This window comes from Mus musculus, chromosome 5 (genome assembly GCF_000001635.26).
Source record: "Mus musculus strain C57BL/6J chromosome 5, GRCm38.p6 C57BL/6J".
NCBI classification, from domain to species: domain Eukaryota; kingdom Metazoa; phylum Chordata; class Mammalia; order Rodentia; family Muridae; genus Mus; species Mus musculus.
This window is the reverse complement of record NC_000071.6, coordinates 150,598,679-150,619,552: the sequence shown is the minus strand read 5'-3', so window position 1 is coordinate 150,619,552 and position 20,874 is coordinate 150,598,679. Positions and strand designations below refer to the sequence as shown.

Sequence of the window (20,874 nt, the reverse complement as noted above, 5' to 3'; positions counted from 1 at the left end):
GTAATGGTAGGTTTGATGCTTCATCGCTGTCAACCTGTCTGTGAAGAGAAATCTATAGGGGTTCTAAGGCAGTTATGTGAAGGTTGATTTTCTTCATGCATTAAAAACATGGAGCATGATTGAAAATAGACGCATTTTTAGCCACCTGGTTTTGTACCCACATTCTGACTTTAAATAAAAATATGAAACTCCTTTAGCTGTTGAAGGGCCAGGGAACTTGCCCTACTCAGCAGCATCCAGGAAGTAGTAATTTTGTAGCATTTTATAAATGAAGACTGAAGACAGGAACATACCATTCACATAGATGCTTTTAATTGGTAATCAGCTGTTGGGTGTGTAGCTCAGCAGTCATAGGTGTGAGCTCCAGTACCAAAGGAGCAACACCACATAGCTCCACACGCGCATGTGTAACTTAATGAAGCATGTGTAGACAAGGGGAAAAGGGAAAGCCAAGACTGGAGGGCGGGGCAACCGGGGAAACGAGACTGGATCACCTCTTTGCAAAAAAAAAAGGCAAAGCCTACAGAAAGTGACAGTGATTTCTGTGGCCAATGGCTCCAACCTTTCAGACATAGGGCTCAGAGGATACAGAAATATCCAAGGAGTCAGCTGGCCCATCACAAAAGTCAGTTTCCAGATTGCTTCTCTGGCAATATGTGTGCTAGGGTCTTCCCAGAAAGCAGTGAGTCAAACAGTGAGAACTGTATCCTGAAGCATGGCTTTAAGCCGTGTTGCTCCCCCTGTGCTGTGACATGCTCCATTGAGCCGCAGTGCCTGTGACTGGAAGAACTCAGTCCAGGAGCACACCGTGGAAGAGCCATTGGGCCTGCTTTATCTTCATGTATACCAACCTGTATGCAAGTTATACACCAACAGTCTAAGTAATAAGGACGAATGGGGCAAGAGCAAGAAGCCTTTTTCAATCTTCCACACGTTCCATTCTGCAGACAGGACTGGTGTGCATGGGAGGGATGCACACGCATGATAAGTACCTGCACTGATGTAGGAACTGCTATATTTCAGCTCTGGTATTAGATGATATTTCACCAGCAGCACAAATATATCAGTTCATTCAGTACTCATTTTTTTAAAAAATAGTAAACTAAAATATAATAAGAAAAAAACAAAAACTAACACATTGTCATTGGACATGACCAACAAACAGAAGGAAAAGAGCCCAGAGAAGGCACAAGCATCAAAGACCCACTCATCCACACATTTAGGAATCCCATAAAAACACGAATCTGGGAGCTGTAATAGACGCACAGAGGGCCTGATGTTGATTCATGCAGGCCTAGTGTGTGCTGCCTCATAAGAGTTCACAAGAGCCTTGATCGTGTTGACTCAGAGGGCCTTGTGTCCTTAGTGACCTCTATCCCCCTCTGCCTCTTACACTCTATCTGCCTCCTCTTGGAGGGGTTTCCCTGGGTCCTGAGGGCAGGGGTTTGATGGAGACATTGCATTTAGGGGTGACTGTTCTGAGGTCTCACTCTGCGTGTCTGGTTGTGGGTGTCTGTAATTGTCCCCATCTGCTGCAGGAGGAAGCATCTCTGATGATGGCTGAGCAAGGCACAGTGAGTACAGCAGAATGTCACTAGGGCTAATCTTACTGTTATGTTTCTTTTCTCTAAAACAGTAACATTTGGTTTTTACCCCCCAGGCCCCAGGGCTGTCTAGTCTATGGTCCTTGGTCACCCAAGCACTGATGGGTGTGGGTTCCATCTCATGGAGTGAGCCTTAAATCAAATCAGCGATTGGCTGGTCACTCCCACAAGCTTTGTGCTACCATTGCCCTAGCATAGCTTGCAGGCAGGACACCGTTGTTTATCCAGGAGGTTGTGGCTCAGCTGGTGTTTACACGTCTCCTTTGGTAGTGTACAGAGCACCTTCCTGTACCAAAGATGCTAGAACAAGGAGTGAAGGCTCCATGTCGGCACCAGCCGGATTTCTCCATAGTCAATGAATCTGTTTGTGGAGAGCAACAGCCTGGATTGTATGGGGGTTCCCATGGAACCCCTTTGGCCAACAATTCAGTTACATGTAATCCATTCTTGGATAGCAAGCATCATTTGGTGACAAGAGGTGCCCAGTCGGGGCTCTGTCTCCTCTTTTATTTCGTGATTTCGTGTGTGTGTGTGTGTGTGTGTGTGTAAGTTTCTACTATATTAGGTTTCCATACTAACCGTCAGATGCTCCTTAACTTTATCTCTTCCTCCCTCACCTCCCTCCCACCTTATCCATTCATAACTATTCTATTTCTCTTTCCTAAGATCTATCCCACCCTCCGCCCCTGCAACTCAAGTCCCGTACTCTATACCTAACCTGTGGTTCTGTGGATTGTAGCTTGATTATCATTATCTTAGCAATTAATATCTACATATAAGTGAATACATACCATATTTGTCTTTCTGGGTCTGAGATACCTCACTCAGGAGGATTTTTTTTTCTAGTCCCACTCATTTACTTGCAAATTTCATAGTTTCATTTTTTTTTAACAGCTGAGTAATACTCCATTGTGTATGTGCCACATTTGTTGTTCTGCTGAGGGACATTGAATCTTTTGCCATTATGAATAGAGCAGCAGTGATCATGGCTGAGCTAGCATCTCTGTGGTAGGATGAAGCATCCTTTGGTTATGTGCCCAAGAGCTGGATCTTGAGGGAGATTGCTTCCCATCTTGCTGAGGAACGCCCACAGTGATTTCTATGGTGGCTACACAAGTGCCCACTTCCTCCAGCAATGGAGGAGTGTTCCCTGTACCTCACGTGTTCACCAGCGTGAGCAGTCATTTGTTTTATTGATCTTAGCCATTCTGACAGATGTGAGAAGAAATCCCGAAGGAGTTTCAAGTTGAATTTTTCTGATAACTAAGGATGTTGAACATTCCGTTAAGTGTTTCTCAGCCATTTGAGTTTCCTCATTTGACAATTCTCTGTTTAGATCTCTGCTCCATCTTTCAATTGGGCTATTTGTTTTTATATGGTTTTTAATATATATTGGATATTAGTCCTCTATCAGATGTGTAATTGGTTAAAATCTCTTCCCATTCTGCAGCCTGAAATTTCATCTTAATGAGGTGACCTTTGTTCCACAGCAGCTTGCCGGTTTCATAGGATTACTTATTTATTGTTGATCTTAGTACCTGTGCTAATGATGTTCAGTTCAGACAGTCTTTTCCTGTGCCAATGAGTTCAAGGTCTTGTCATACTTTCTCTTCTATCAGATTTAGTGTGCCTGGGTTTATGTTGCGGTCTTTGATCCATTTGGAGTTGAGTTTTGTGCAGGGTGGTAAGTATGGGTCTATTTGTGTTAGTCTTCTTGTAGACATCCAGTTTGACCAGCACCTTTGGTTGAAGATGCTATCTTTTTTTTTTACATTGTGTACTCTGGCATATATATATAAAATCGGGTGTCTGTAGGTATATAGATTTATGTCTGGGTCTTCTCCTTTTTATTAACTGTGGTATGTGACTCATGTCCCTAAGCAGCATCTCAATTGCTAATGTAGATGCCACATGCTCTGCACACCAAGTCCCTATGGAATAGCTTTCAAACCCTTCTATTGGAAGTGGTTTGCATCTGTGAAAATGTCTAGTGTGGTCAGTTCAGTAGCCTCCCTGTCCTATGTACTTTTTGTGATACTGTGTGGTAGAAGTCAAAGCTAGGTCAGCTACTTAAACAATAGTCAAAAAATTAGACCAGACAGTTTGAAAATGATTGATATAAAAATTCTGAATGCAGATAGACTAAAAATCAACAAAACAAAACAAAAAAACAGCAAAAAATACAAAGAGCAACTGGAAACATTCAGAACTTAGCTCTCTTGGCCCCAAAACAATACAAGTTAGATCTCTGTATAGTACAGTAGTGATGCCACATTTAAAGTGACAGTACATGGAGGATAGACAGACTCACACACATCTAAGACACCTAGAAGTATCAGCAAGTTCCCAGTGAGTAGAATTATTGTCTACCAGACGGCTATGTTTATGTTAACTTTTTAATGCTAAAATAAGGACTTACAAAGGCCATAGCAACGGGTAAGTTGACCTTACCCAAGTAAATAATCCCCCATGCTCATGTGCAAAACTAATAAAACACAGTAGGTCACAAAAGGAAAGAAAGGAAAAAGGAAGAGAGGTAGGGAGGAAGGAAGGAAGGGAAGAGAAATAGGGGTGAATACGGTCAAAAGACTTGCATAAATTTGGGACTGTAAGTAAATAAATAAGAACTTTAAGATACATTTTCTTTTTTCTTTTTTTTTTTTAAGATTTTATTTATTTTATATGTAAGTACACTGTAGCTATCTTCAGACACACCAGGAGAGGGAGTCAGATGTCATTAAGGATGGTTGTAAGCCACCATGTGGTTGCTGGGATTTGAACTCAGAACCTTCAGAAGAGCAGTCAGTGCTCTTAACTGCTGAGCCATCTCTCCAGCCCCAAGATACATTTTCTTAAAATACCATTGCCTTCTGCTTGCACTAGTAGTGTACATAAGAAATAGCATTTTCCCCCTGAGACAGGGTTTTTCTGCCCTGGCTGTCCTGTAACTCACTCTGTAGACCAGACTGGCTTTAAACTCAGAAATCCACTTGTTTGTATGAAATATACGCTTGTTTTAGGCCGTATACTTTTAGACATCTTTTATAGCTTAAAAACAGGGTACTTATGAACATTATGTTTAGAGAAGTTTAGAAGTACAGTTGATAAGTTGATTATTTATTTTGAGATTTAGTCTCAGGTGTCTCAGGCTGGCCATGAACTTGCTGCAGCCAAGGATGACCCTGAAACCCTAGTCCTGCATCTACTTCATAGTCCTAAGGTTACAGGATTGGCCTGCAGGTTGAATCTGGGTTCTCAAGCATGCTGGTAGACATTTGCCAGTGAGCTATATCCCCAGCCAGTTGCTAAACTTACTGAAACAACAGCTATGACGGCCAAACACCGCCTGTGTTACTATGCCCTGCTCCATGCTTCCCACTGTCCACACAAAGGCTCTTCGTAGCCCTGCCCTAGTGATTGCTTCCTGCTGAGGCAGAGTCTCTGAGCCAGAGGTGGGAGCTTAGGGACTTTTTGGTCGCCTCTTCATAGACATCCGCACTATGAAGGCTTTTGACCTTCTAAGTCCCAGCCCTCATCCCTGCCTTTCCTTATGAGTGTTATCGCCTGTCAGCTTCCTGCTGTTATGCCTAGCCTCATATATGTTATCTAATGCATCTGCCTTTTTTGTGTTCAGCAAATGTTTCTTTCCCTATTATTCTCAAGAGAGTTTCAAGTTAGTCATAGTGAAAGCAAGCCAGCCATGTATGGTGGCACACTCTTTTATCCTAGACTTGGGAGGCTGAGGCAAAGCTGGTCTCTAAGTATTCCAAGGCAGTCTGGTCTACATGGTGAGTTCCAGGCCAGCCAAGGCAACGCCATTAGGCCATATCTCAAAAATAAAAATAACAACAAAAGGAAGTAATGGGTAGAACCAGAGAGGTTGAAACAAGCATAATTATTGAAAATAGAGCCCTTCTGCTGCCTCTGCTACAGGAAGCTTGCACTCAGATGCACTGTGCTGTTTTTAGGGCCAACGTGAATACTGGCAGCATTTGGGTACCAGTAAGTTATAACACAGAGTAAGAAACAAAGCCTCCTTACCAAGACTTCTGGGGGTTTCTTAATAACAGTTCTCGCAGAGCACTAACTTGCTTTCAGAATCCTGATGAAGTGGATTCTGACAGTCCTTACCAATTGCTGTTGTGGTGGGAAGGCTATTTGGAGTTTTTTCCACGCGTGTCCCCAACTTCACGGGTGAGTCTCCCTTTCACACATAAGCCATGCCGGCGATGTATTGCCAAGAGCTTCTAGTTTATGTTAAAAACAATTTCAGACGATGAACCCACAGACAGACATTTTCAAAGCGGTGTGCAAGCACGATGACAGGGTTTCAGGACTTCTGAGAGCACTATTACAGTGATCCCATCCACAGCTAATTTTAACAACGGCGCTAGCATCTCACCTTTTGTTTTTAAAGACAAGCATGTTTATTCATTGACAACAGTACGACTTTCCAGATACTTTGATAACAGTATAACACCCCCATACCAAGTAGCTTCTAGACTCTAGACTAAAGCAGACCCTACTTAGTACATCCTGAAAGTAGTACAAATTAAGCAGAGAATCAAACCAAGCTTTTCTGTAGCTTCATTTTAATATGAGTACCAAGATATGATTATGTGGTTTCTTTTTCTTTTCTTTTAATTAGAGTCTTTATTTACATTTCAAATGTTATCCCCTTTCCTAGTTTCCCTTCTGAAACTCCCCTATCCCTTCCCCCTCCCCCTGCTCACCAACCCACTCACTCCCACTTCCTGGCCCTGGCATTCTTCTATACTGGGCCATAGAACCTTCACAGGACCAAGGGCTTCTCATCTCATTGATTACCGACTAGGCCATCCTCTGCTACATATGCAGCTAGAGCCACGAGTCACACCATGTGTTTTCTTGATTGGTGGTTTAGTCTGTGGGAGCTCGGGGAGTACTGGTTAGTTCATATTGTTGTTCCTCCTATGGGGCTGCAAACCCATCGGCTCCTTGGGTCCTTTCTCTTGCTCCTTCATTTGGGACCCTGTGCTCCGTCCAATGGATGGCTGTGAACATCCACTTCTGTATTTGTCAGGCACTGGCAGGCATCTCACCTTAACTAAGGTAAACCACACCATTATCCTATCAGTTATAACTGATATAGACAGATTTGGGGATAAACCCATTGACTCTTTGAAAAGCACAGTTCTAAACACCAGGAGCTAAAAGACCAAGTTATGACAGAAAGCAGCCATCTGGCTGGGGATATTCTATGTGTGCCATTGCCATATGGAGGAGGAGGTAAGATTTGGTCATCTGTCCTATCAGCTAAATGGTTGTCATTTAAAAACACCTGTATTAATAATCTGTATAGCCGCCAGGCAGTGGTGATGCATGCCTTTAATCCCAGCACTTGGGAGGCAGAGGCAGGTGGATTTCTGAGTTCAAGGCCAGCCTGGTCTACAGAGTGAGTTCCAGGACAGCCAGGGCTATACAGAGAAACCCTGTCTCAAAAAAACCAAAAACAAACAAACAAACAAACAAACTGTATAGCCTTTTGACAAGAAGAAAATGTTACCCCATTTTATAAAGGAGACACATCTACCTGTGATCTTATCTGCTAGCCGATGACTGGGCCAGTGTTTGGGCCTGATCTGGGTCATCCCAACTGTAGCCCTTCCACAAAGCTCTAGGAGTTTTTCTGATCTCTGTGCTTTGACCCTGCTTGGAGGGAGCACACAGACTGAAGATGGTGTGTGGGGCTCTAGCCCGCTGCACCTGCCTTCTCCCTAGTGACTCTTCTTCATGAAGTCACTCCTCAACCATGCCCTTTCTTTTCATTCCCCCCTCCCTGCTTTTCTCCACAGTCAGGTTGGGCTTCGTCAGGATGCTCTCTTCCCTCTGGTCAGGTTAGCTCGCCTCTGAGAGCCCCTTCTCATTGCTGAGAAGTACACTGTGCTCCTGCCCACCGTGCCCCGAGCCATCATCTAATCTAGTCTTACTCAGAACGGATGTGTTTACCTTGCTTAGCTCCCGTTCCTTCCTTCCTTCCTTCCTGTCACGGCTGCAGTCTGCGCCTTTAGCCCTCCCGACTTCCTGCTTGTGACTCACTCTCATTTAGTGACGCTTCTCTCTCCTGGCAGGGCCATTCATCCTTAAGTGACTCAGTCCAAGTGAGATCAGGGTTGACAATCCTTGACACAACTCTGATGAGCCTCTCACACGGTATAGATCCGTGTTCCTGATGAAATTGCATCTACTGATCAGCCACCTGAGAGGCAAACGCGTCCCAACGGAAGTTACCACCACCATCACATCTCTCATTTCACACCAGCTTAACGAGGTTTCGGATGGTTTTCCAGAAGGCCTGGCTGGCTCACTGTTTCTAGAAAAAGCACCGTAACTCCAAAGAGCATCAGTGGATTTGAAGTGCGGTAGCTCACACCTGGAAGGCTGAGGCAAGGAGGATTGCTGAGAGTTTTAGGCTAGTCTGAGCTACAGAGTGAGTTCTGTTCCAGGACAGCCAGGGCTCTTCAGAGAGACCCTGTCTAGAAGAAGAATAATTGTCCCAGTTAGAGTTACTGTTGCTGTGATAATACACCATGACCAAAGCAGCTTGGGAGGGAAGGGCATATTGGCTTACATATCCACAGCACTGTTGTTCCTCCGGGAAGGGAGTCAGGACAGGAACTAGAAAAGGGCAGAAACCTGGAGGCAGAAACTGTTACAGAGGAGAAGCCATGGAGGGTGCTGCTTACTGGCTTACTTCCCATGGCTTGTTCAGCCTGCTTTCTTATAGAACCCAGGGCCATCAACTCAGCCAGCATGGTACCACCCACACAATAGGCTCCACCCTTCCCCATCAATTATTAGTTAAGAAAATGCCCCACAAGCTTCCATTCGGAGGCATTTTCTTAACTGAGATTCCCTCCTCTCAGATAACCTTAGCTTATGTCATGTTGACATAAAACTTGACAATAATAATAACTGAGTGATGGTACATGCCTTTAATCCCAGCATCCAGGAGGTAAAGGCAGGTAGAGTTCAAGGGTAACCTGGACTACAAAGTGAGCTCTAGGCCATCCAAGGCCACATAGTGGGACTCAGAAGACCCAAAGCAGCAGTGGTAGCGGCAGCTGGTCCTGATGGCATGTATCTTCAACACGTGAAAGGCGGAGGGAGGAGGATCATAGAGCAAGACAAGGCTCCTTCTAGAACTAGTTCTAGGACAGCTCAGGTATGGATTCTTTCTATAACTAGTGTCGTTCTTTGGACTTAACCGGAATGTTCGTCGGATTACTCCAGTTCACAGAACTGACCATAAATGAAGTCTGTAACCAAAGGTGGCATCTTTTATGCATTATCTTTTTAGATGAAGCTTCTAGGTACATCAGCCTTCCTTCCTGTTCTTGCTAAGCCAACACATGGGAATGAGCAAGGGCGGCAACAGTTAGGTGACACAGAGTGTTCATATGTCCTGTCTCTGAGAAGTTAGCAGTGTAGAAGACTGGTTAGGAGACCAGACAAAGTATACACGGCATGTCGGTGAGGCTGCTGAGATGGCATTAGTGGGTAATGTGCTTGCTGCATAGTTTTTGTTTTTCTTTGTTTTTTTTTTTTTGTTGTTTTTGTTTTTGTTTTTTGTTGGTTTTTTTTTTTTTTTTTTTTTGGTTTTTCGAGACAGGGTTTCTCTGTGTAGCCCTGGCTGTCCTGGAACTCACTTTGTAGACCAGGCTGGCCTTGAACTCAGAAATCCGCCTGCCTCTGCCTCCCATGCTGCATAGTCTTAAGGACCTGAGTGGATCCCTAGCACCTACCTATGGAAGCAGAGAGCCAGACGCTGGTGTTCGTGTTACCTCAGCACTGGGGAGGCAGAGACAGGTGAGTCCTGGGGACTTGCTGGACAGCCAGTCTAGCCAAGTCAGTGAGCTTTGGGTCCAATGAGAGACCTTAAAAACTCAGGCAGTCAGTGATAGAGAGGACAGAGAACATTGACCTCTGGCCTCTGGACACTTAGAGGCAAGTGTAGCTGTACATGCACATGCACACCATATGAACGAGAGAGAGAGAGAGAGAGAGAGAGAGAGGGAGAGAGAGAGAGAGAGAGAGCTGACACGTGCCTTCTTCTTGTCCTTCCGTATTCATCTCTTTACTGACTTCCTTGTCTTTCTGTTGCTCTGTTCTTGCTCTTTCTGTCCTATTTCTTTTGTAAAATTATTTATTTTATATATGTATTTTGCTTATATGCAAGTGTATATGTTAGGCACATGCTTAGTGCCTTCAGAGGCCAGAAAGAGGTATTTGATCCCCTGGAACTGGAGTTACCGTCGGTTGTGAGCCACCACGTGGGTGCTGGGAACTAAACCTAGACCTTCTGTGAGAGCAGTGCTCTTAACCACTGAGCCCTCTCTTCAGCTCCATTTCCTGTTTCTGTTGTCCCCCTTCTAGTCAGTTGTCTGGGCCTTGTCTCTGGCTCTGATCATTCACTGTGGAAGGGAGGAAAACTAGTCTTTATGTGCAAAATTAAGGATGTTCACTAAATCATCCAAAGCGTCCCTTAGCACCATCTTTCAGGAGTGTTGCCCTTTGGACAATGAGTCACGTTGCCATCTCTAGAGCTCATGATTGAGAACTATGCAGTTGAGCTACAGAAACAGAAAGCTCTCACAGTGGTCTGAGTAGCTCACAGTTCTTACATTCCTGACTATTCTTGGAGGCATGCATCTCACGGACCACAGGTTGGACATGCCCAGCAGCATCAAGTGTTCTGTTCACTTATGAAGAGCTATGTACTTCTAGTGTGAGTGATAAGAATTCTGTTTCTCTCCGGGTGGCATAGCCTGTCACACTATGCATCATAGGGTAGGTACCATACTGGCTGCAGGGCCATATGCTGTAACACATTACCAGTCACTGTGACCACCAAACACCTCACAAACACCAAAAAAGTGGCATGGCCTCTGGTTTAGGGTCACTGCTAGCTGGACAATCCCATTCCAAATATATCGCCAAATACTGGGTCAAGTGCTCATTAGTGAGTACTGCATATAACGTGCTGGAACACCTTGATTGCCAGTCTTTTGGTCTACATAGCCCCATCATTAAAACCACATAAACACCTGCCATACCGAGGCTCTCACAGCCACTTATCTTCCAAATCTGAAGTATTCTAAAGTCTGTTACATTCTAAGAAAACTGCTGCTGAGGTTCTAAACAGGACTATGATTAATTCATCAATTCCTTTAAAATATCACAAAATATAAGTTACCTATTCTGTACACACAGAATATTGTCTTTAATATAAATATTTGGTTTTCATAGGTTGTTGCTGATGAAAGGAGTGTGCGCATGTGCACTTTAACTTCCTCAGTGTGTCCTAATGTCAGTGAGGCAGACTTTAACATCTTACTAAAAGTGATTGTAAATATGGTACAAAGTACACAGGCACTCTTACACTAATGAATTTTGCACAGTAATGTTTTAGAGTGTGCTAATACTATACAAAAACTATTAAGCATTTTGTTTGTTCTCTATATTTCAGAGGAAGAGTTTTGAAGAAAAGTGGATACAGGTTTGACAAAACCAAACAGAAGAGAAATGGGACAAGAAAGAAAAGGTGCAACGGTTTTAGTGAGAACTCACTGGAAACCTTAGGTAACCTTGCGCCTGGAGGTCAGGGTCCATCTCAGAGGCAAGGGGAAGGCACGGACGAGGTCAAGAGAGAGCCATGGCGTCCTTTAACTGGTGGTCTACAGAATGAAGCCGCAGACTGTGGAAATGGCTGTGAAGAGCAAAGTTGGCAAGACAGAAAGATCTTAAACAGTTTCCAAAACACTGTGTCTACAGTTGAGTTGGACCACACACCTAGGAACTGCTCCCCCAAGGAGGAGAAAGAGGAGAGGGGCTCATTTCTAACTTTACCATCGGTACCACCTGCCTCTCATCATACAAGCACCCAGCATCTTTCATGTGCAGTGAGGGATGGCTGCTCAGGCGTGAGGGTGGGACAGCATCTGAGGAATAGACATAACTCAGCCTTAGACTCCCAGGGCGCATTTGCTAAAGCCCAGGGCTCCTTTATGGAGAAGATAGAGGTGAAGGATAAAAGTCTCCCAGATGAGTTCGCCGTGAATCATCAGCGTGGGACCAGAATGTCAGAGGAAGTTCTGAGAAAGGAACAAGGAGTCAGAAGCAATTGCTGGGCTTTTTTTACAGCTAGTTTGTGTGATGAAGACTCACAGCTCAGGTTTGAGAGTCGGCCATATTTGGGCAGTTGGCCAGAGGGACCTCATAAGTTTGTGTGTGAACAGAGACCCAAGAAAGCTAGGTCTCGCAGGCTGACCTGCCCCGATAGCGAGGAACAATTTGTTAAGTTGATTTCCACTTCTGAAGGAGCAACAGGCTCAGAAAGCGGCCCAGAAATACTGACAGAGAAGAAGCTACTGACAGACTTGTCTCCTAAAGCTGAAACTGTAGGTTTACCCAGAAACCCAGGAACAGATATCTCCAGCAGCCGTGTCCCCCATCTGAACCCCCCAGAGCACCCCTTAGAATCAGTGAAGGGTACACAACCGGTGCAGAGGGAAATTTGCAATTTGCCACCAGACTCTAGGTTACTGGGACAGACTCATATCAACCCTGAAGATGAGGAGAAATGTGACCTCTTAACAGAGAGTCATGGGCTGAACACTTTTCCTCAGGGGAAGGACATTTCTGATATAATCAATAAAGATGAGAGAAAGCAAGAAGTGGTGATCTTTGACCGTCATCTGCCATGGTTTTACCTTGATAACCTTCTCTATGACTCTCCTCTAAGTATGACTGGGAAGTCTTGTTCTTATCGCCTGTCCTTTAACAGACTGGGGTGCGCTGTGTATTTTTATAAAAACCCTGTCCCTTCTCTCACGCTACATTACCTGTCTGCCTTTTGCATAGTATCTCTTAACAACAAAAGAACACTTTTGACTTTCAAATCTCAGGAAAGAGTGAATAGGACACTAACAGATGGCGGGTTCATTCCTTCAGAAGTTGTAAGTATCCGGCCTGATACTGTTAGCTCTCTGAGGATTTCTTCTGATCGTCAGTTTTCAAATGAGAGCTTTGACGGAAAGCTGAAGATATGGGAAACCTGGGAGCCAGTGCAGTGTGGACTTGCTGAGGACAGCCAAAACATAAGCAGGAATGGTCAGTCCTTCGGGCCACTAGCACAAGAATTTGCCTTTCAGCCAGCCAAACTTTTGGGATCTCCTGGAGTTGCAATGGGTAAATTGTTTTTATTTATGAAAACTAAAAGTTCATGCTAAGCATGGTCGTGCACACCTTTAATCCCAGTGCTTGGGAGGCAGAGGCAGGTGGGTCTCTGTGAGTTTGGGGCCAGCATGGTCTTCAAAGTGATTTCCTAGAAAGCCAGGACTATTACACAAAGCAATCCCATATTGAAAAAACAAAACCAAACAAAGCAAACAAAAGAAGAGTCCAGTTTACTATATGCAAATTCTTAATGTCCCGGGTTCTCTCCTGTGGTAGTGACATCATGTAGCATTGATCTTATGGTTCACAGAAGCAGGGAAAGTGCGGGCCAGTAGTGAGCAGTGCTTGGCGTGTTAATGCTTTGCAAATGTCAGAGTGTCTATCTGGAAAGGCAGCACAGAAATTAACAGCACTGGCTGCTCTTGCCACGGACCCGGGTCTGGTTCCCGGCACCCACATGATGCCTCACAGGCATCTGCTAATCCATTTCCAAGGGATCTGCCACCTTCTGGCTTCCCTGGGTACCAGGCATAGATATGGTACACAGAAACACATTTTTGTGGTTTATTTAGTTTATGTATATATGTGTTTTCCTTGCATGTATGTCAGTGCAGCATATGCATATCTGATGTCCATAGTGACCAGAAGATAAGGGTCAGATTTCTGGAACTGGAGTTACAGACAGTTATAAGCTACCACTAAGCCCAGGTCCTCTGGAAGAGCAGCCATTGCTCTCAACCGCCAAGCCATTTCTCTGGCCCCCTCATTGACATTTTAAAGAAAATACACCTGTGCATCTTTTGACTTTGTACATTTTTCTTTGGCATCCTGACCTTCTAGTCACAGGTCTCAGCTATGGCATTGTGAAGGAGGGAGAAATCAAGATTGAGAGATTGAAAACCATCTGAAACTGTCGTCTTTTTAAAGCTTGTCTGAGAAGGCTCTAGAGCAATCTGAAGAGAGGCTCGCTCACCATAGACTGTTCCAGGAGCCCTGAGGAGCCGGGAAGCCAGTGTTCTAATCTCTCTCGGGGCTTCCTAGTATGATGAGTTTGGTGGGGTTCCTAGGTCCTGCACTGTCTTAGTGCTTAACTCCCCTCCTTGCCCACGTGGCTGGAAGGCTCTGATGCTTCAGACAGACTTCATCTCAACAGCTCAGCCCCATGACTGGCCAAATCCCACAGCAAAGCTATCTCAATGCTTGGCCTCCTGACCACGCGTTTATGACCTCTGAGGTCTCCAAATAATCAGATCTAGCTACTTGTTGCGCTTGGCTGTGCTCCTGGATGTCCAACAACAAGACACCTGCCCAGACTTTAACAAAAGGGCAATTGTCTTCTATTATTGTTTTAACTCTTGATAATCTAGCCAAGCAAGTTGCCTCGCAGACCCTCTGTGGTATTCACTTTTCCTCTTTAACCATATGCCATTTCTAAAAGGGAAATTCTTTGCTTTTGAGTTTCCTTCCAGCCACATTCCTCCTTCAACAAACACTACTTATGACCCACCTTTTCTTTCTGTTCTCTTTCTCTTCCTCTTTTAGAGACAGGGTCACAGGGTCTTTCTATGTAACCCTGGCTGGCCTGGAACTCTCTAGGTAGACCAGGCTGACCAGGAACTCACAGAGATCTACCTGCCTCGGCCTACAACGGTTATGGCTGTAATCCACTTTCATATTGAAGGAACCCCAAGAGAGCCAGAACCCCACTCTCTAGTCAATAGTTCCTTTAGCAGTGCTAAACTTTATTCATGGAATATTGATAAGCCGGTCATTTATAGTTTCTATCTGCAGTGATTTTTAACTTGTATTAAAATCCTCCTCATTTATAAACAAGGCAAGCTATTGATGAATGCATCGTTTCTTTTAAAACTCATTCTGAAGTTTAATTAATATATACTTGATTATGGTTGATGATGATACTGTGTACGTGAGAGAGGAAGAAGTTTAGAATCTTTTACTCCAGGGCCTCTGTCCTTTCTCATGCTGATCTGAGGTGACAGTTGTTAATAGTTTTAAGTTAGGGACCCCTCTGATATGCTAATAAAAATTTATGGACTTTTTCTCAGAAAGGGGGCACAAAATGACACAAACATTTTCTGTTTATGATTTCAGAATAGATCTTAGACCAAGATTCCCGTCTAAAATATCTTCAATTGTTTAAGTTTTATGCCTGTGACACTTTAATAATATATGTGTGTGTGTGTTGATGTTTGTGCATATGTTTATGCTTATGGGAAATCTGGTCTGATTGCATTTTACTTACAAACATAATGAGGATTTTCGATGAGTCTGAACACTAATTAAGATCTGAAACAAAGCCCTCCTTAGCCATTCCTAGAAATCTTCAAAATCAGACTTTAAGCATTGCAGTTCAGACAGCATGTTTACATAATTTTACACTCAGAGTAAAAATATGTGTGACCTTGGAATGAATTTTGTCCCCTACCTCCTCGTATGTCCACAGAACCCTTGTTACCGGATGACCCAACACAGGATTCCCTTTGATACGGAAGTCATTCAAGATAATGCCTTTGCGATGGAAGATGTCAACAAAGGTATCTTTTTTAGGTTTCAGAGATTTCTTTTCAAAATAGTTATTTGTGTTATATTTAATTATTGTGTGTGTGTGTGCATATGTGTGTGGGTGCCCACAGAGGCTAGAGCTATCGGATCTCCCTGGAGTTGGAGTTACAGGCAGATGTGAGCTGCCTGACTGCCTGACTGAGGTGCCTATAAGCACCTAGGCTCATTTACCAGGCCAAGGTCACCTGATAGGGCCAGGAAGCAAGCCAGGCTTGGATTGGCGTGGTCATAGTAAGATCGAGGCTGTGATAGTTTTACTGTGAGCAATCCTACTTTTTATCTCTTTATCAGAAACAGAAGATAATAGCAATTGTCAGGATCAATGATGTTGCAGTTGCCAGGACACAGTGAAGTTTGCAAATTATACAGGGCACACAAGATTAATGCCTAAGACCGATTGGCCTGTCAAGCTCCCAGGTTTCCTTGATTTCTGAGAACATACAGAGAAACACAAAGTGACCTAATTGCTTCACTGCCTGAGGGAGTGGATCGGTTTCTCAGGAATGAGAAGACACATTGTGCCCCAGAAGCCACGGATTCTAACTGAAAAACGTATATGACACATGCCTCTCAAAGTAGCTAGGCCAAGCCAACTCCATGGTTCCTTACAGGCGCTGAGAACCAGTCAGAGTTCTGCAAGAGCTGTGTGTATTCACAACTACTGAGCCATCGCTAGATAAAATACTTTTTTTGGTTTTTTGTTTGTTTGTTTTTTTGTTTTGCAAGACAGGGTTTCTCTGTGTAGCCCTGGCTGTCCTGGAACTCACTCTGTAGACCAGGCTAGCCTTGAACTCAGAAATCCTCCTGCCTCTGCCTCCCAAGTGCTGGGATTAAAGGCGTGTGCCACCACTGTCTGTAGATAATACTTCTATAAAAATAAAATCAGAGGATTGTTTTCATGAAAATTAGAAAAAGAATATGCATGGATGTTATTGTATTAGCCATAAGAGAACCTTGCGTTTAATTCTCTAAGTGTATTGAAGGCCATGCACTCTGAAGAGCTGACCATTTTAGGAGAGTCTGCCATTCACTGAGTAAATTCTCCTGTCCAGACCTAAATTAGCTTAGATCCATATTTGCTTGACTTGAAAACATCTCGTTGTTGGTGTGATCTTGTGGTCCACAGTGGTGAATATCCCTGTTCTTTTATTATTATTATTGTTGTTGTTATTTATTTTTTGGTTTTTTGAGACAGGGTTTCACTGTGTAGCCCTGGCTGTCCTGGAAATCACTCTGTAGATCAGGCTGTCCTTGAACTCAGAAATCTGCCTGCCTCTGCCTCCCAAGTGCTGGGATTAAAGGCGTGTGCCACCACTGCCCGGCAATATCCCTTTTCTTAAGGGCCGCTTGTTTTATCCAGGGAGCTGGTGGAGGACTGGCTTGGACAGTTAGACAGTAACAGAGACTGGAAAAGTAGTTATCTACCTGGCTTTGGCTTTTGTTTTTGATAGTTGGCTTGGTTTTTGCCTTTTTTTTTTTTTAGATTAATTAATAGTGAAATAAATGAAGCTGGAGGCACCTGGGGGCACATTTTGGAATTAGTAGTAAAATCTAACTTTAAAGACAAATTGTAGTACCATTGCTTAAAGGTAGCAGGTGTTTCTTATGGGCACATTTGTTTTGTGTGAATCGTATGTACACGTTTTATAAGCTGTCCTTTTGTTTTGAAGATGAGGTCATCTATGTAGCCCTGTGTGACTTCAAATTCGTGGCCATATTCCTGCCTTCATCTCTCCTGTGCCGGGCTGATGCTCTTGGACCGCCATGTCCTGTGGTGTGGCTTACTTCTTCCCCGAGTCCTCGGGGAGTCTATGCTGTCATTCGCGCACACAGAGAGCAGTACTTACAGTACTAAGTACTAAGTACTTAGTACAGTACTTACAGTGCTAAGACTGACATTTGTGGTCGTGATGTTTCTTTCGATATCTGAGGAATGCCTGCGCAGGAGAATTAATCATTATTTTGTGTATCTCAATTATTATTTCTAGAAAAGGCAGAAGAGTCTTGGTTAAAAATGAAAAATCCCTTGACCTGTAAGTACCTCTTGCCGCAGAGACCTCGATATGGTCAGGAGGAAACGAGTGTTGGCATTGCCTGGTTGTAATAGCGCAGATGTATTGCAGTTGAAGAGTTGTTACTATAGCAACCCTGTCTGTGCGACTGCATGTTCAATTCTTTTCTTCAGTCTCTTTCTGTGACCTACAAACAAAGCTTGGATTGTTGCTCCCAAGATTTATTCCCCATTTCATTAGTTAGAATGCATTTCAGAGCATTCTGACGACAATACAAGAGAATACACACACACACACACACACACACACACACACACACACACACACTGGTGTGTGACCAGAGCTAGGAATTAGGGCTGTAGTTTCCATGTAAATATATATATTAACAGATGCTCTAAGCAAAGAGGCAGCATGGATAAACATGAGGTCATATACTTGACATAGAGAGTGACATTAAAGGAAACACATATGTTGCGATGCCAGTGCATTCGTGTCTGCACTTAGTAAGAGTGGAACACACATGTGCTTGGCATGTTTTCCTCTTGCCCCCGCTTCTGCTGGGAGACGGGGCACTGCGTGCTGGGGAGGAGTTTAGAGGTCTGGAGAGACTGCTAGAACGAGATGAGTGTGCTAAGAGACTGTGAGAGCTCTGGAGGAAGGGATGAAAGCTCTCAGTTTGTTCCCAGTGCATGAGTGGTGTCATCTTAGACCTTGCTCTCTGTGCCGAGGGAAAGCAGCGAGCCCTTTCCTGTGCTGTATACAGCAGTCTCTGTTAAGACGTGTGTCCCTTCTCCCCTGTGAGGGGCCCTGCAGACACTGAGCTACCATACAAGGAACACGCAGCGAGCTTGACTTGACTTGGCTGTGGCCATTCCGAGAGTCCCTTCTCTGTGGTGACGGTGCGGATTTGTGTCAAGGACAGGCTCTGCAAGTGCTTTTGGTTTTGAAGTCGCTCCTCTGCTCCTCCGTTCTGATCTAACTGTTCTCCGTGGCACTGGCCTCACCAACAGCCTCGCTCTAAATCTTCATCTGAGCGTCTCTCTCGAGCTCTGTAGCCGTATGTGTATTCGCTACAGTCATCTGGAGAAAGAGCCTTCCGGTTTGGGTTGTCACGGCATACTGACAAGTAGGTTTTAAAGGGCAAACAGAAATACAGGAAGAGGCAATTATAAGAAGAACCTGCTGGGCTGTAGAAGTCCCATGGTGGTTTCTGCCTATCTCACAGTACTCAGCACTGGTTGCCATGTGCTGACAGCCACAGGCCTCTGTAGATGCTGAGGTAGGCCAAGGATGTGCTCCTACACGATTGTTCTGGAGGTGCTGCCTGCTGTGTGACCTGAAAGAATTAATCTCCTCACAGCCTAGATTTTCTTAACTGTAAAACATAAGTAGATAATATCACTTTAGTCACAGGTACTTGGACTAGTGCCTGAGAAGTCACGGCTTTAGCATGGGTTTATCTCATCCTTTTACACCTCCAGGACCAAGGCCTTTGGCAGCACAAAACTGTGGCTGTCCTGGAAGAGGGAAAGATTGAGCCAGGAAACCTGCTTACAGATTTGCATACATTCCTGTGGTGGTCCTTATTAACATCTGTACTACTAAGAGCCGTAACCCGAGAGCAGAGGTGAGATGCACGCAGAACCGGGCAGAATGGACTGAAGGGACAGCACAGGCGGGAGATGCCGGGGCGTAGCATGACTAGGGCAGCAAAGGGGACCCGTTGTGTCTGGACATGTCTGGGTGTGTGCTTGCCTGCAGTGAAGATCTCTGCTTCCTTTCCTGCTGCTGAGAAATCCCTGGGAAAAGCCAGGGAGCCCAGTGCTGACCCTCAGAGGCCCTCCCACCACACTCCCACTGGACACCCACCCTCACTGGCCTGGATAATCCCTCCAGTTGTTGCTTCTGATTAAGTTGTGTCAATAAAAAGGAAAGGAAAGAAAACTCGGCAAGCAGCAAAAGTGTGAACACAGCCACTGCCTGATGCCAAGAGCTGTTGCAGCTTCGACCTGCAGAGGAAAGAGAGGCATGGACAGCCCTGTAATAGCTCTGAGATTGCGTTAGTAACCTTATGCAAGCATTGATCTGTGGCCACAGCTCTAGGATTTGAAGTCCCCAAAGGCTCTAAAATCCAAGTATTGTTCTGTTTATTCAGTTTTTTTTTTAATGGTGGTGAAATATACAATAAAGCCATTGCCTTAGCTATTCTTTGAAAAGTGTTCATTTATGTTATTGTACGTGTGTGTGCATGAGTTAGTGCATGAAGGAGCTTGTGGGGACCAGCAAAGGCATCAGATAGGTGCCCTGGAATTGGAGTTCCGGGCAGTTGTGAGCCACAGTGCAGATACAGGGAACCAACACCAGGTCCTCCGCAAGAGCAGTGAGTGCTCCCAGCCTTCTCTGCAGCCCCACTGCCGGCTCCTCCTCTCGAGTGTATTTTAGTTCATTCATAACACAGCAGTGGTCATGACCACCCACCCTCAGGGCTGCTCTCAGTCTGTGACAACCCCCCTCCCCGCCCCCGTCCAACCTAATCTAGCCTAACCTGGCTCCCTAACCCAGGCTTCACCCCGGCACCCACTTTCACTTTTGAATTAAGCGTGACCTTAAAATTAATTTGTCACCAAGACTGACCTGGACAGACAGGACATGGCTTTTCTTTGTTATTTACTCACTTGGCGTGTAGTTCTGTACACCTCATTGCAGACATCATGTTTTCCTTACTGTGCCCCTCCTCCACTCAGAATAGAAAGCAATAGTTGTCTTTGTACTATATTATATCAACAAACAAGTGTTTTCAGAGTTCTCAGACTATCTGACCTCCAGGAATTTGGTCAGAGATCACAGAAACTACAATATAATTAATTGGCAGTTACTATTAGTATTTTGTCCTATTTTGACATAGTTGTACTTAAATTAAAAAAAAAAAAGTTTGAAGAAATAAGAGTAATTGTTCAGTTCCTCACAGCTCAGTGCAGGCATTTGCTTAACTCCTAACATGCTGCCTTCCTCTGCAACTCGCTTGGCTGACGGGCTCCATGAAATAACCTTCACGGAGCAGGTGTGTGTGTGTGTGTGGTGGTAGTGGTGGTGGGGTTCTACTGTACACCCCCATCCCTCAGAGCAGGGGTGGAGAGGTGGGGGTTGGAGGGAGGGGGAGGAGTCGGGAACTTCCTGTGCTCACCTCTGTTTCCTAACTGGACTCTGAACTCCCCTCAGTCTAAGCTCCACCCACAGCTTCTCACCTTCCAGTGCCCGAATGTCCTGGGTATGTTGGATGAGTTGTGCTTTTTGGCTCTCTATCGTTTAGGGCACTTTTGATCAAATCAATCCGCATTTGACCCTTTGCTGTCTAGTTTCTAGAATCCCGTTGCTATGAGCCCCTCCGCAGCTTATGCTTAATGTGATAACGACAAAACAGCCGGGGCTTCTGGAGAAACCCCAAAGTAGCTTCCTTT

The 20,874-nt window shown here is 44.6% G+C and overlaps 1 protein-coding gene across 5 annotated transcripts in view; it reads left to right on the top strand.

Annotated features, from left to right (window-relative positions):
- N4bp2l2 (NEDD4 binding protein 2-like 2) overlaps positions 1-19,622 on the top strand; it is a 65,818-nt gene extending 46,196 nt beyond the window's left edge. The window contains exons 1-4 of one of the 5 annotated variants that reach the window (XM_030254632.1): positions 9,220-9,452; positions 11,113-12,833; positions 15,286-15,376; positions 18,898-19,621. In XM_030254632.1, coding sequence (XP_030110492.1) covers positions 9,391-9,452; positions 11,113-12,833; positions 15,286-15,326 — 1,824 coding nt within the window. In that variant the 5' untranslated portion in view covers positions 9,220-9,390 and the 3' untranslated portion in view covers positions 15,327-15,376; positions 18,898-19,621. Of the gene's footprint in view, positions 1-9,219; positions 9,453-11,112; positions 12,834-15,285 lie in introns of those variants that run through there. The other 4 variants (XM_030254631.1, XM_030254630.1, XM_030254629.1 and 1 more) reach the window with 4 other exon arrangements.
- Positions 19,623-20,874: the final 1,252 nt, after the last annotated feature.